The sequence below is a fragment of the Sminthopsis crassicaudata genome, chromosome 6, assembly GCF_048593235.1.
Source record: "Sminthopsis crassicaudata isolate SCR6 chromosome 6, ASM4859323v1, whole genome shotgun sequence".
NCBI lineage: Eukaryota > Metazoa > Chordata > Mammalia > Dasyuromorphia > Dasyuridae > Sminthopsis > Sminthopsis crassicaudata.
Genome location: NC_133622.1, coordinates 104,770,870 through 104,787,957, shown reverse-complemented (window position 1 = coordinate 104,787,957; position 17,088 = coordinate 104,770,870). Strand labels below are relative to the sequence as shown.

Here is a 17,088-nt window from a genome sequence, read left to right as displayed (position 1 = left end):
TCCATCCCCAAAGAAAGAACTGATGATATCTGAATACAGATTGGAGCATACTTTGGGGGGAAAAAAAAACAACTTTATTTTTTTTGAAGGTTTTTTAATCTATATTTTCTTTCACAATGTAACTATTTTAGAAACATGTTTTGCATGACTATACATATATAAACTATATCATATTGCTTGCTTTCTCAATGAGGAGGGCTCAAAAGGGAAGAAGGGAGGGAATTTGGAGCTCAGAGTTTGAAAAATGATTGTTAAAAATGTTTTTATATGTGTTTGGATAAAAACAAAATAGTACTTTTTAAATAGTCCAACTATTAAGATTGCAGAGAAACTGGTTTGGTTTCACCATTTCAAAAGATGCAGGCAGCTAATCAAGGAGAGTACCCCCACCCATCAGAAAAGGGATGCAAATAGGCTCCATGTTAGAACTAGACATGCCTAGACGAGGGTGGGATTGCACGTGTATAGGTACATGTATATGCACATGTAAGTCATTTGAACTCTGTCCTCAATTTTGTATCTGTAAATGAGAGAGCTAATCTAGATTTTTCAGAGAAACCTCTCAGTACTAAATTTATGATCTCATTTTCACCAAACACTTGGAAATAGGAGAATTGGCATTGGTTACATTGAATTGGGAGACATCCACATAGAAATAATAATCGCAAGGAAGGAGGGTACAGTTAAAGCGAGAGAAAATCCAAGCCAAAAATCACACAGACCAAAAAACAGGAGTTTGAAGAAGGGAGAGAAAAACCAAGGACTAGATTAGTCAAAATAATGAAAAATGAAAGCAACCTGAGAATCCTTCATTAAACCCACATTTGAAAAAAGAAACCCTGTATAACATACCAGCAATTGGTCAATAAGCTTTTGTGTGAATACTTCCAGTGATGGGGAACTCATTCCCTAACAAGCCAGGGCATTTCATTTTTGAACATTTCTAATTTCTAGGAAAGGTTTCCCTGATATTGAGTGTAAATCTGTGACTTTTACCCATTGTTCCTATTTCTGCTGTTGGGACCTCTTCTGCTCTACTACCCTTCAAATCCTTGGAATGGAAAAGGCTTCATGAGGGATATTTGGGGTATGAAGAGAGAGCAGTAATACTTAGACAAACAGACAGAGGGGTTTTGATGTTCTAGACAGATTTAATATGTTAGTTCCTCCTGGAAGGAAGTCTGATAGATTTCCTAGAAATAGATCATAATTGTGTCTTTTTAAGGAGGACACTACAAATACCCTTTCAGTGTTCTGTGCCAGTGAGGATTCATATGCTGTACATATCAAAGCTACCCAGCAATCTCAAAGAATCTGAACCTTAAGTTTCCTGCTGAGGATAAAAGTGGGTTACTCTAACAGTTACTGCCACCATGAAAGTCTCTCTCTGCCTCCATCTGTCTCTGTCTCTCTGTGTCTTTTTCTGTCTCTCTCTGTCTCTCTTTCTCTCTGTCTCTCTTTGTGTCTCTATTTCTATCTCTCTCTCTTTTTCTCTCCCTCTCCCTCTCTCCTTTTGCAATAGCAGCCATCTGCTGATTTATGCAGAGAGGAACATCAAAGGAATGTTAAGGGTGAGAAAAACAAGTGCTAATAGATTCCAAAAATGCAGCAGTCTGGAGTGAGTAAATGCCTGGAGAGTTGGCCTATTCCACAGACCCTGGAGGAAGGGAGGAGGAGGTGCCAACCAGAAGAAAGAGTAAAAGAGAGCCTCTGAATAAAGGTCTGTTCCTACCCTCTTCCCCTTACATTGATCTGGGCCCTCTTCATTGTAGGTACTCCTTTTACAAAGTTTGTTGGTACTGCCTACTCATCCTGGGCCTCTTGTCTCCATTTAATAGGTAGGAAGTCTTCTCTAATCTAAGTATTCTATTTTGTGTCATGTATCCCTCTGGAATCTGGTAAAACCCTACAGACCCCTTTTCAGAACAATTTGACGTGCATAAAATAAAATACACAGAAGGATATTAAAATGTAGTTTTCAAGATATATTTTTAAAAATCAGGTCAGAGACTCCAGATCAAGAACCCTTGTTCTAGATATCTTAATAGAAGCAACATGATAGTGGATACATTATACATGTTGTTTCCTTCATAGAATGTAAGCTCCTTAAGAGAAGGAATGTTTGTTTGAATATTTGTTTGAGAAAAATATGTTAGAAAATGAATCATTAGTCCCCATAAACAGACATAGCATCATAGATCTAGAACTAGAAGAAATCTCAGGATAAAATGTCTTTGTACAGATAAAGAAAACTGAAGCTAGGGAGTTGTTTGAGGTACACAGGTAGTAGAAGTTGGGGGCAACATTTGAACCCAATTCCTGACTCCAGAGCTATTTCTCTTTCCATTATGTCTTACTTCCTGCTGTACTTTCCATATACATACCAAAATTTATCCCCATTGATTGGGGTTGTCTTATTTCCTTAGTAAGAGAGGCCCTCTCAGTGATAGAAATTAACCTATTATTTCACACACACACACACACACACACACACACACACACACACACACACACACACACACACAGAGTTACTAATGGGATCTATAGTTTTTCCCCAATTGTTTTAAGTTATAATGGCCCAGAATGAGATAACAATTGTTTCTATTCTGGTCAAAAATTCTGACCATCTTCCCTTACCAGATTGATTCTTTTGTGAAGGCAAAGGAGACATCTTTTGCTTCAATTCTTACCTAGCATTTTGTCACTGAATGGGTGCTGTCTCAAACAAAGACCTGGGAAAGAGCCTAGTTTAAAATGGCTAAGGACTCCCACTCTATCCAGCGCCAGTGTCTTGCTACTGAACTCAGATGACTCTGGAGAAGAGAGTGAGACTGATGACTCTGCACAGCTGTGTCTTACTCAAATCCAATTCACTTGCAAGTCAAAAATATCATCATCATGTCATCATTGATACTCTTCAAGAATCAAGAACAAACAACAATACTGGTTTTTTTCCCTAGCCCTATTACATCTTAATGTGCAGACCATGCTTTCCTTCACCTTCATTAATGTGGAGATCTCTACTCTTTGGAAGAATGCTATTAAACTGAAATAGAAATAGGTAGAAAATCATATATTAACATTATAGTATGTTTCCTTAATATCAGTTGCATTGCAGAAATATTTTCTCAATATTGATTAACATATTATAGGTTGATAAATGGATAAAAAAAGATAGAGGAATGGACTAAAAAAGATAGAGGAAGAACCCGGATTTTAAATATATATTTGTGTGTGTATATAGCCTTTTGAATAACAATTCATTCTCCTAGGAATAATGGGCTCAAACTTAGCCAGAAGCATTCTTTCTTCTGCCAAGTTCATTGATAGGATATGATCCACATATGATGATTAATAGCAAGGGTTTGCTCCTTTGCCTTCAGGAAATAAGATCTTTGCACAGAGTTTATTCATAGTTGGATGGGGTCAGGGAAGTTGCTTCTTAAAGGTTTAGCAGCTATAGCTGCTAGCAAATTAAGCTGGTTTTCCAATCTTTTGAATCTCATAATTGAATCTCCAATCCTCTTTGAAGAAGGTGGGTACCAAAGCAATAGCAGACTCTTCTATTCATGAGCTCAATGGTGGCAGCCCAGGTGGGGAGAACCCAAGGCCCCTGATGCACCATGAGGCTTATAGCAGTTCTTTCCTCAATTGCCACCGGAGGAAAGGAAACTGGATTTAGTTGGTTAGTACGTTTTATATGCATAATCAGTTTCAGTTCAACCAATTAAAAGGCATTTCTTCACTATTTAGGAAGCAAACATGTAAGTCACAGAATACCTGTTCATATTCTAAATTGATGCAAAGTCCCTCTATCCTACATTATCAAACACTTCCAAAATTAGGCTCATTGCTTTTACATGCTCCCCAATTTTGACTAGGCCCTCATTACATTTGTATACCTAATGTTTCCTTAGTGCCTAGAATACAGCAGATGCTCAATGAATTATTACGAATGACTGCCGTAATCCAAAAACCATCTAATTCATTAAAAACTTTCACCAAGACCAATTGTTTATTTGAAATAATTTAACTCTTAGCATATACTTGTAACATTAACTGCTTTCTCTAATGGTGTTCACATGACTGAATCTTTGTGTTTATTGACATCCTTAGGTCCATTTATTTGAATTAAGAAGCATAAAATCATAACATTAAAGAGAGAAAGGATCATAAAGGTCAATGAGTCCAATCCCCTCACTTTATAGAAGAGGGAACTGATGCTTAGAGAGTGACTGTCCAAGGTCATCCAGCTAATTAATGGCAGACCTATGGTTTGAACCCATACTTTTTGATTCCCAAACTAGTGTTCTTTCTACTTCCCCAGACTATCCCCTTGGAACTAACCCTTTTAGCCTGTTATATTACTTCCATGATCTGAAATAATTAGCATTGTTGTTAATAATACTAATGCCCTGATTAGAATTGTAGCAGTTGTAGCTGTGTAAGCAGAGAGAGTGAAAAAGCAACACATTCATTAAATTAGCTGATGAAGCTAAATTGAGAGGTGTTGTAATCATCACTGAAGACAAACAGGGAGAAGGTAGAAATGACAGCCATATAGAAATGCTGCCAGGTAATAATGCAGAATCAACCTGGGCAGTTATTAATGACAACTGGGAATTGGAGGAAGGGCTGATGGAAATTCAGGAAACAAATTCAATGAAACAGAGATTTGAAAAAGCAATAATGTAAGGGAGAGATTTACAGGGTGTGAGTGGATGAGCATGCAATACAACATGGCAGCTAGACAAGGAATGAGGGGCCCACCCTTGCAATCCTTGCCACACTGTCCCAAGTGATGAGTAGGTTTCGACCAACAGCTAGTGGCATCTGGGGATTGTTGGGAGTGTACAGGTGTCTGAGGAGAACTCCAAGATAATACTGGCAAGACCCCTGGCTCCTCTGAGCCTCCTGGTTGCTTTAGGTTTCAATGATCTACTCACTTAATAGGTGGGAAGGAATGATTGGTCTTGGGCAGTAGGGCCAGTACAGTGGAAAGATTAAGAAACTGGGGGATTTGGGTGTGAACAAATATATGAATTGTGAACCCTCACTAATAACTATGATGAATACAAGTAAATGGTTGGGGAATTTCTGCACAATTAATTATCAAGGGGTGCTAGAGGATGGAAAGGAGTCTGAGATGGGTATAGACTGGCTTAGACTAGACTTAGTGGGAGCATATAGTGAAAGAAAATCAAGTTGAACTGAAAGTTAAGGTAGCAATACAGGACAGAACAGTGTGGCACCATTAGGGGGTTATTCTTGGGTCTCTCTCAAGTTAGGTTTTCCCTCACTTCAGGTTTTCCAGGAGATGCTATTTGACCATTTGGAGGAAATTGATGTCACAAATTTAGAGCTAGAAAGGATTTCAAAAATTACTGATAACAACTCCTTCATTTTATAGATGAAAAAAACTGAGTTTAAAGAGTGATCCTCTGCAGTGCCTTGCAACAAAATAATTTTGAGATTATAATTTTTGGGCTAAATAAGACCAGCATATTATTAATAAAAGAATGGTCATTTGGCCATTTCTGTTAGAGCAAAGATAATCATGGCAGACTCAGAGCTTAGGTATTCTTTTGGAAGACGAGTGGCAATCAACTCTGATTGGTTAGTAAGTGGGCTATTTTAAAATGAGGGACTGAGAGTGATATCACATCACCTTTGGACAGAAAGTTTAATCTCTATACCCTTTGCCTTGGTCTATTATTTTTTTTATTATTATTAATTTTATAATTATAACATTTTTTGACAGTACATATGCATTACAACATTATCCCTTGTACTCCTTTCTGTTCCGAATTTTCCCCTCCTTCCCTCTACCCCCTTTCCTGGATGGCAGGCATTCCCATACATATTAAGTATCTTATAGTATATCCTAGATACAATATATATGTGCAGAACCGAATTTTGTTGTTGTTGTTGTTGCAAAGGAAGAATTGGATTCAGAAGGTAAAAATAATCTGGGAAGAAAAACAAAAAATGCTAACAGTTTACACTCATTTCCCAGTGTTCCTTCTCTGGGTGTAGCTGATTCTGTCCATCATTGATCAATTGGAATTGGATTAGCTCTTCTCTATGTTGAAGATATCCACTTCCATCAGAATATATCCTCATACAGTATCATTGTTGAAGTGTATAATGATCCCCTAGTTCTGCTCGTTTCACTCAGCATCAGTTGATGTAAGTCTCTCCAGGCCTCTCTGTATTTCTCCTGTTGGTCATTTCTTACAGAACAATAATATTCCATAACATTCATATACCATAATTTACCCAACCATTCTCCAATTGATGGACATCCATTCATCTTCCAGCTTCTAGCCACTACAAAAAGGGCTGCCAACAACATTTTGGCACATACAGGTCCCTTTCCCTTCTTTAGTATTTCCTTGGGATATAAGCCCAGTAGTGGCACTGCTGGGTCAAAGGGTATGCACATTTTGATAACTTTTTGGGCATAGTTCCAGATTGCTCTCCAGAATGGTTGGATTCTTTCACAACTCCACCAACAATGCATCAGTGTCCCAGTTTTCCCACATCTCCTCCAACATTCATCGTTATTTGTTCCTGTCATCTTAGCCAATCTGACAGGTGTGTAGTGGTATCTCAGAGTGGTCTTAATTTGCATTTCACTGATCAGTAGTGATTTGGAACACTCTTTCATATGAGTGGAAATAGTTTTAATTTCATCATCTGAAAATTGTCTGTTCATATCCTTTGACCATTTATTAATTGGAAAATGGCTTAATTTCTTATAAATTAAAATCAATTCTCTGTATATTTTGGAGATGAGGCCTTTATCAGAACCTTTAACTATAAAAATGTTTTCCCAATTTTGTTCAAAAGCTTTTTAAGTTGATCTAGAACTATATTATAAAGCAGCAGTCACCAAAACCATTTGGTATTGGCTAAGAAATAGACTAGTTGATCAGTGGAATAGGTTAGGTTCACAGGGCAAGATAGTGAATAAAAATAGCAATCTAGTGTTTGACAAACCCAAACATCCCAACTTTTGGGATAAGAATTCATTATTTGACAAAAACTGCTGGGAAAACTGGAAATTAGTATGGCAGAAGCTAGGCATGCACCCACACTTAACACCACATACTAAGATAAGATCAAAATGGGTCTATGATTTAGGCATAAAGAACAAGATCATAAATAAATTAGAGGAACAGAGGATAGTTCACCTCTCAGACTTGTGGAGGAGAAAGGAATTTGTGACCAAAGGAGAACTAGAGATCATTATTGATCACAAAATAGAAAATTTTGGTCTGTCTATTCAAAGAATATATACCTCACCCAAGTCTGAAAGAACAAAGTAACCACCCTGGTAGATACTCCAATCTCATCATCAACAATGTCCTTCAAAAGATGAATTTTTTAATTAGGATTTAGAAAAAAGGGAGACTCTGGATCTCCCCAAGTTATTAGTCATTGATAATTTCTCTCAGTCTCATGCAGGATTAACAGGGATTTTTGCCAAATACACATTGGACTAGATGGCCTTGAGGGTCCCTTGCAACTCTGAGTTTGGGAATTTCTCCTCTTGCAGGGTGATTATATAGATGAAGAGTACTTGAGGATGTCACCATTGGCTTAGGCTCTTCCACTCATCCCAGATAACATGCAGCAGAGTTAGAGATGTAAGATATGATGGGAGCTTTGCTCAGATGCAGCCTAGCACTGTCTGTCTTAAGGTTACCTGTCTCTGTACTCTCTCATTTGTCTGTCCCACATACCTCTTCCATCCTCTGCTCTGCCTCTTAATATCACTTGTTTGTTTTAAACACACCACAAGTGTTACCTTCTAACATTGAGCCTTTGCTGATCCTCCCAGTTTTCTCTCTCTCTCTCTCTCTCTCTCTCTCTCTCTCTCTCTCTCTCTCTCTCTCTCTCTCTCTCTCTCTCTCTCTCTCTCTCTCTCTCTCCCTCCCTCCCTCCCTCCCTCCCTCCCTCCCTCCCCCTCTTCCCCCTTCTTCCTCTCTCTCTTCTCTTCTTCTCTCTCTCTCTCTCTCTCTCCTCTCTGTGTCTCCCCCCCTCACACTCTCTTTCCATCTCTGATTCTCTCTGCTTCTGTCTCTCTCCCTCCTTCTCTCTCCTTCCATTCTTCCCTCTTTCCCTCTCAAAGAGGGAGCTCTTTCCTCCCCCACTTCCCTCCCTCCTTTTCTTTCCCTAACCTTCCCTCTCTCTCTTTCATACACACACACACACACACACACACACACACACACACACATACACACACACGTCCTAATAGAATGTAAACTCTTTGATAGCAAGGACTGTTTAATTTTTGCCACTCTATCCCTAACCTCTATCACAGTGCCTTCCACATAGTAGGTGACTTTCTTGTTGACTGACTGACTGATTGAATCAATTAGAGAAGGATGCTGATGGCATTATTTGGTAATAGAGAGCACCAAAAAATGGTTAATCCCCAACTTATCCATCAAGCTTATCTATCAATCACTTTGGTTTCTCACATTGATGAAATTGAAACTATCATCATGGAATGTGTTATAAATGTACCAAGTTCCTTAAAATTTTAGAACATTCAAAACCACTAGAAGAAGGCAAAAAGCATATTGAGCAGGTCTTGAAACAATCATAAGAAAGTCCTTTTGAAGGAGGTTGGTAATGGTTAACCTGAAGAAGAGGAAACTGACATGGTATCCATCTTTAAGCATATGAAGAACTAAGAATCATCAAGTGGAGGAAGAAGTAGGAATATCCCCTATGGCTCCAGGGAGTAAAAGGCGGCATGGGGCTGTAGAGGGAACACTGGCCTAGGAGTCAAGATATGGCTGCTCTAATTCCAGTCTTACCATTGGCTAGTTATGTGATTCTAGCCAACTTACTCCACTTATCCAGGCCTTAGTTTTCTCATTTGAAAAATGGGCTAAAGAAGGAAATGGCAAACCACTCTAGTATTTATGATAAGAAAACCCCAAATGGGGTCACAAAAATTGGGATTTAGCTGAAAAAAAAATGACTAAAATACTATTATACTATTTGCCCAGACACTGTAAGATGTCCCTAAACTGGGAAATTCAAAGACAAAACAAACAACAACAAAACAATTACCTGTCCATAAAGTGCTTGTAATCTATGAAGGATATATAAAAATATTCAAAATATATGCAGCATAAATGCAAAGTAATATAGTGGGAGCGACACCAGCAACTGAGGAGAATAAGGAAACTCAGATAGGAGGGAAGTGATATCTAGGCTGAGGAAAATCAGGACATTTAAGAGTTGGCTGGAAAAGGAGCATTCCACATGGAAAGGGAGAGAAGGGAGAGAATATTCTGAGCAAAGGTGGGAGATGAGTGTCATATATGAGAAACAGCAAGAAGGCTGCTTTGGCTGGGTCTCAGGGTATGTGAAGGAAAATAATGTAGAATAAGACTGGAAAGGTTCTTTGGCACCTATGAAGAGTTTTTAATGCCAGATAGAGGCTATATTTGATCCTAGAGATAACATGGAGCCATGTTGTACAAATTGTTTTTTCAGTTATATCTTATTCTTTGTGAACTCATTTGGGGTTTTCTTGGCAGAGACTCTGGAGTGTTTGCCATTTTCTTCTTCAGCTCATTTGACAAAGGAGGAAACTGAGGTAAATAGGATTAAGTAACTTGCCCAGGTCTCACAACTAGTAAATGTTTGAGGCTGGATTTGAACTTGGAACCAGAATTCAACCCACTGTATCACCTATAGCAACAAGAAAACCTTCCATTTATAGTATATAAAATGTGTTTATATATATGTAAGTATACATATGTATACATATATGGTGTTGTTCAGTCATTTCAGTTGTATCTGAATCTTTGTGAACCCATTTGAGTTTTTCTTGGCGAATATATTGGAGTGGTTTACCATTTCCTTCTCCAGCTTATTTGACAGATGAGGAAACTAAAGCAAATAGGGTTAAGTCACTTGCCCAGTTACTACTAAGTGTGTGAGGCCAAATTTGTATATATATATATAGCTCCTTCAGTTCAGGGACTGTAGTTTTGCCTTTCTTTGTATTGTTAGTACTTAGCGGAGTGCATGGCACATAGAAATCACTTAATAAATGCTTGCTGACTGAGCAATAATAATACCTAGCATTTATATAGGGTTTGCAAAGGGCTTTATGAGGATTATCCTAGTTGATCTTCACAACAACCCTGTGAATTAAGTGCTATTCCCTTCTCCCCTTCCCTCCCCCCCATTTTACAGATAGGAAAACTGGGGCAAGTTAAGTGACCTTAAGTGACACCATATTAACTATCAGAAGAAGGATTTGAGCCCTTTATATCCAGTCTTCTTACTCGTTATACTATCTAGCTTAGCTCCTGATGATTGCTCTAGAAATATGCAAGAAATCCTCTTTGCCTCCAGTCTAAGTTGGGTTGGTTGATCTCTGAGGCTTTTGTCCCCAAGGAGATTCTAGTCACATGAGTATGTGTTTCCTTTTTTGATCCTCAGAAAAAAGAAGCACTCCCCTTCTGGATGAACAGCACAGGGAAGCGGGAAGGCTGGCAATGGGGTTGGCATGGCTATGACAATGAGCTCATGGACATGAGGGGCATCTTCCTAGGCTTCGGACCCGGTAAGTCAATGAGAGAGTCCAGTTCCTTAGCCAGCAACCTGGCAGAAACTTCCTTCCCAGAAGGCCTGGGCCAGCTCTCCCAGGATGCTTGGAGGGATTTCTTTCTGATCACTATTTATGAGAGAGTCTGCAAACCCACAGGTCTTCAACATCTTGTGGTGGATTTTTTTTCAAATGCTTCTTGGGTTTGCCAAGTGTGGCCAAATGCTTTTCCTCGTAAATTCTGAATTGTAAGGGTAGTGGGGGGAAAATGTATTCCACATGTCCATGATTCGTTTTACACTTAATTCATCAAAATGTTATTTCAGAGCTATCTGATGTCTGAGAAGGCTTATCAGCCACGGCTGCTGACAGCTGTGTGCTTCAAACCTGCCACAGTCACTCCAGGGGGCTGAGAGAGAAACCTCTCCCAGCGATCTTTCTAATGCTGAGCACTCTGCAGGGGCCAGGTCAGTCCGTGCCAACTAGAAGTCTGGGTCAACACTCGATCAGATTTGCCTGAGACCCTGCATTAAGAACAGGAGTCTTGCTTTAGAGCTAGGAGTGATCTCTGAAGTCAACCTCCTCATTTGACAAATGAAAAAACTGATGCTCAGAAAGGAGTTTAAGCCACTTGTCCCATTGTCACACAGCTAAGAAGTAGCAGAGGGCAGGATTTGAAACCAGGGCTTCTTGCCTCCAAATCCAGCACTTGTATGACCACCTTGCCTCTTGTACAGGAGTTTTTAACCTTGTCTGTGTCATGGACCCCTTGGGCACTGAGAACTTCTGAAATAAAGTATATGAGATTACAAAAGAAACCAATTCTGTTGAAATATAATATCAAAAATGTCTTTTCTTTAAAAAGTTTATGAACTTTTTTCTATTAAGAACATTTTATTCTAGAAGCAAATTCAAATGACTGAACCTAGAGACTGTAGTCTCTCAAGATGCTTCCAAATTATTGGTTAATCTAGAACAGACAGATCTGCTATCAGGGCAGAATTTCAGGAGCCTCTGTAGGTCTGACCCAGGCTTCTAGAACTAAAGGAGCACCAGATTAGCTTTTAGATGGGAGATAGAAAAGTAGCATTTGCTGGTATCATTCACCTCAATATCTTCCAGCAAAACTGGAGGATTCACAATTTACCATTTTGCCCTGTCTATCTCCCATTTCAAGACCTTCACTCAGGCTGGACTCCGTTCTTAAAATATATTGCTTCTATATCTGCCTGCTGAAACCCTTCTTTTCCTTCTAGACTTAGTTCAGGTACCAACTTCCTCAGGAATCCTTTTTTTTTTAATCATCTTTGCAGTTAAAAGTGAGCCCCACCCTTCTCTCATTCCTCACTTTTTACCTGTTTCTTTGCTTCACCTTTAGCACAATCTTATTTGCTTATGGGACTATAAGTCCCCAACCTCCCATTAAATCCTTAACAAAATCCTAAATCCTAATTCCAATTCTAACTAAGATCCTTAACAAAGGAAATTGTGATGTTTTCCAACTTGTAGCAGATACTTAAAAAAAAATTGTTGGACTGAATTGATTTTGTCAAACTAGATTTGACGATGTACAGATGTTCACACAGACCATATATAAACCTCTTCCATCTCCCCCTATACAAACAAAGTGTTCATGATGATTTTTCCCATCTGCAGGAAATCTGGCCAGATCATCAGCTGCTCTTGATTAGTTCTTTTCCAATTCTCACATGCAATAGCCATAGATCTAAACTTGCTCTACTGTCCTTCCAAACATGATGCTAGCATATATTGCTCGACCTTTTAAAAATTTCTCAAGCTGCCACACTTCCTAGTAACACTCAAAATAAATCTGATGAAAGTCAATTAGGAAAGGTTTTATAATATATATTATGCTTTTGCTGTTCATTCTTTATAGTCACATGCAGTAACTCCATTTAGGGTTTTCTTGGAAAAGATACTAGAGTGATTTACTATTTCCTTCTTTAGCTCATTTTGCAGATGAAAAAACTGAGGCAAACAGAATTAAGTGACTTGCTTAGAGTCACACAGGTTAATGTCTGAGGCTGAATTTGAATTTAGATTTTCCTGACTCCAGTCCCAGAGCTCTATCCACGGTACCACCTAGATGCCCCAAGTATTATCATACTCCTCCTACTGAATATTCCAACTCTCTGAACCCCTAGTTCAGGATATGATGAAGCCAGTGTGGCCTCAGTAAGGTTTTGTTAGCTATTGCTTCTTCTAGTGATGGAGGCAACCAGGTGCTTCAGTGAATAGAATGCTGAGTTGTGTGTTTTCTCATCTGTCAAATGTTTTGGAGAGGGAAATGGCCAATTAATCTAGTGTCTTTGTCAAGAAAATCACAAATAAGGGCAGTTTGATGATGTAGTAGATAGAGCACTGGCTCTGGAGGTAGGACAACCTGAGTTCAAATCTGACCTCAGACACTTAAAGCTTAGTAGTTGTGTGACTCTGGGCAAGTCATTTAACCCCAATTTCCTCACCAAGAAAAGAAAGGAAACTCCAAATGGGATCACAAAGAGTTGGACACAATGAAAAAGACTGACCAACAAAAACTTCCTCAGTCCAAGTCTTTTAAGTTCTAGCTAGATTGGTTGCAGAGATGAGTTGGTTCAGTAAGTGGGCAGAACTATTAGAGCCTTAAAGATTATCTAGTTAAATCCCTTCATATCAGGGATGTTTGAAGATAAGTCTTAGCTAGAAAGGTCCTTGCTCAAAGTCACAAAGTGATTGAGTCTGGAACAGACCTGACTGGCCTCTTCCATAAAGGGGAACAAAGTATAGCACAATGAAAATGGAGGAAGAAGTTCAAAGTCTGTATTATGTGCTACCCATGTGCCTTAGAGAAAGTTATTTAACTTAAATTGAGGTATTGATTGGCTTCACACGCTTAAATTTGCACCAAAAGAAAAGAATAAGGATGATTAGGAGTGTGAGACACAGTGCCCTACAAGGTTTTGCTTTATAAACACACATGAGAACCTACTATATGCTAACCTCTGAAATAACTTTTTAAAATATGATCTTCTTTTATCCTCACAATAACCCTGGGTGATTAGTGCTTATTAGTATTCCCATTTTACAGAGAAGGAAACTGAATGAGTGACAGTGGGGAAGCAATAAGAAAGGAGACAGAGGATACCAAGAATCACACCAATTTTTAGATCCCCACAAGCTTTCCCTTATCTGTCAGTACTCTAAACATGAGATCTTTCCCTAGTGACCAATGAGTAGACATGTTGGCCAGGGCAGCTGAATCATGTCCTACTTGAACATAGATGACCCTTCAAGCTCTGACATTTTGCTTATGAATCAGAATTTCCAGACTTCCCCCATCCCCATCCCAAGACTACTTTTTTTGGAAATCCAAAGCCAAGAGCAAAGGAGACTAAAGGAATATTCAGAGATTCCAATGAGGGAGTTTAATGGGGTTTGTTTGTGCAGGAGTTTTTCACACTGGGGCTTGTGGCTCCTAAGTCACCTAGGGCACATTCAAATACTTACCCCAGGAACACCAGCATCAAAGAGAACTCTGGTGAGATTATCAGAGAGACCATCTAGTCCAGGCATTCTCTTTGGACTTTGATTGTAGATTCTTTCACCAAATCTAAGAATTCATAGGTTCAAAGAATCTTAGATACTAGATTCCCAGAGTCCTGCAGGAATTCTGAGATACAAAAATTTCTAGGGCTGGCTGAGAGCAAAGCCTCAGAGGACAAAGTATAGGCAACTGCCCTAAAGCATTTGGGAGGTCTAGAACTCCTATATGAAATTAAAGCTCTAGAAGGAGCCTGCCTGAGGACAAAACCCATGGCTGAAGAATTTAGAGGCATTCTGGGTGAGTGCAACAATCGTGCACAAACTAGGCAGGGATCCAACCGAAATCTATGACTTGTTTGCTTGAGCTCAACTCCAGAAGGAGCAGTCTCAGAGAACAGAGGGCAGAAGGTCCCTCTATTCCATTTCATTCCCAGAAACAGAGCCCAAGGCCAGCTCAGTCTCAATAATTTAATTCAATAAAACTTAAGTGTTTAGTTAGTATCCCAGCAGCAAGAACAGCCTCAGGGCATTTCAGGTATTGTTCAGAAGGTGATTTATGGCCCTAGCTAAAATGCAGGGTAAAAGTCCTAGATAAAAGTCCTAATCTAGCTAGAACTGGCCCTGAAGCCTGTGGTGGGCTGTGACTCCAGTACCGGAGTAATCCCTCAGCCCCATACCAGTAGAGAAGAACCTCAGAAGGTGCCTATTGCAGGGAGAGATCCCAAACAAAGCAACCCCCTAGGGAGAGCCTCAAGAATACCTAAGTATGAGGGAAATCCCTTCTCTTCTATCACCATTTTTTTTTTTTTTTTTTTTTTTTTTTTTATAAAGAGGAAAGTGAGAGAAGAGGTACAAGCGGACAGGACAGAGAGAAATATAAAGTTAAATATTCATAACTCTGAATGTGAATGGAATTAACTTACTGATAAAATGGAAGAGGAAAGCAAAATAAATTAGAAAACAAAATCCAATAATATTTTATTTATAAGACATAACTCTTGAAGAAAAAAAGATTATTTTAGAATTAAAATGAGGTGATGGAGTAAAATGTATTATGTATGATGAAAAGCAGGAAGCAGCATTAAAAAAATTATGTGTTAGAAACTATGATCTTGAAATGCAAATTAAGGTGGCCAAGCTGTACCAGACCTAAAACTATATTATAAAGCAGCAGTCATCAAAACCATTTGATACTGGCTAAGAAACAGAATAGTCAATCAGTGAAATAGGTTAGGTTTACAGGACAAAATAATCAATGAATATAGAATCTAGTATTTGACAAACCCAAAGACCCCAGCTTTGGGAATAAGAACTCACTATTTTGACAAAAATTAGTATGGCACAAACTAGGCATTAACTCACACCTAACACCATATACTAAGATAAGGTCGAAATGGGTTCATGATTTAGACATAAAGAGTGATATTATGAACAAATTAGAAGAACAAAGGAAAGTTTATTTCTCAGAGCCGTGCAGAAGGAAGGAATTTGTAGCCAAAGAAGAACTGGAGTGACTTGTCCAGGGTAGTAAATATCTGAAGCCAGATTTGAACTCAGAAAAATGAGTCATATTGATTCCAGATGCACTACCACTATCTATCCACTGCAATTCCTAGCTGCCTACACTAAATAAAATCTTCACAATACAGAAAGTGAGGGCATCTACAATGGGGGTACAAAGTTCAATAATGGGGACATAGCTCATTAACTTACAATTGATCAAATGAGATAATGTCAAAAATTGCTTATGCCTGACACACAAGAGGTACTTTCCCTCTACCTCCAACCATTATGAACTGGAAGATATAGAGAGTGTAAAATCAAATTATACATATTGTTTGTTGACTGTGAAAAACCATTCCACTCAGTAAAATCGTATTATTTAAAAAAAAAAAAAACAAACAAAAAACAAAACACCTCTTATCTGCTGCTAGCTCATTGGATTTTGTCCATTTCATTGCTGTTTCTATCCCAAAGGATTATACTGCCCAACGATAACAACCATTCCCTCCTCCATTTTAATTCAGTCCTCTCTGCTCATTAAGTGAGATTCTCTTTCTATTTCCCTTTCAGATTTCAAGTCCAACTTCAGAGCGGCTCCAATCAGAGCAGTGGATGTTTACAACGTTATGTGCAAATTGGTTGGGATAGCACCACTGCCCAACAATGGCTCCTGGTCCCGAGTGGAATGCATGCTAAACAGCCAACCCAGTGTGATGCATTCTGTGCAATTGATCAGCTGTGCCCTAGCATTCATTCTCTTGTTACTATTTGTATGATGGATGTGATTCCTGGGGTCCCAAAATGATATCAGTCAATATGTCTTTAATAATAATAAGTTTTATCTCTAGCTTGTTTCTGTTTGCCAAGTTCTTCCTTCCCCATTCATAGAATATTATGCTTAGAAGTCAAAATTTCTGATAATGACATATAGGAAGGGGAAGGGAATTTGAAAGATATCATGAGAATGAAGGCAAGACACATGAAATTTTTTTCTGAAAAATTAACACATAGGAATATGTGCTTGTCCCTCTACTATTTAACATTTTATATCAGTGAAATAGGGAAATATGGTTTGCTTTTTAGAGTTGCATATGACACAAAATTGGGAGGGACAGTTAACCCCACTGAGAGACAGAGCCAGTTTCAAAAAAGGCCTCAACAATATAGTATAAATGTAAAGTCTTATACGTGGGTCCCCAAAAAGTCAACCTCAGAAGTAGGAGATGGGGGAAATTGTGACAATTGAGACATATAAAGGAGACAATGTCTAGACATATTTAGGAGTATTATTGGGCTTAAGCTTAATATGAATCAACCCCATGATACCACAATCAAATCCCATGATACAACAATCAAAAAATGCTTGTGTGATCTTGGGTTGCATTAAGAGACAGAACTTAGAAAGGGAGCATTCTGTAATCCTCTGCCTTGTTCAGATAGCATCTAGAATATTATTT

At 38.7% G+C, this 17,088-nt stretch overlaps 1 protein-coding gene across 2 annotated transcripts in view; it reads left to right on the top strand.

Moving 5' to 3' along the window:
- The window catches only part of ENPP6 (ectonucleotide pyrophosphatase/phosphodiesterase 6), a 133,162-nt gene extending 116,684 nt beyond the window's left edge, over positions 1-16,478 (top strand). For both annotated transcript variants that reach the window (XM_074275047.1, XM_074275046.1), the window contains exons 7-8: positions 10,480-10,603; positions 16,202-16,478. In XM_074275047.1, the coding sequence (XP_074131148.1) occupies positions 10,480-10,603; positions 16,202-16,407 (330 nt within the window). In that variant the 3' untranslated portion in view covers positions 16,408-16,478. The remainder of the gene's footprint in view (positions 1-10,479; positions 10,604-16,201) is intronic.
- Positions 16,479-17,088: the final 610 nt, after the last annotated feature.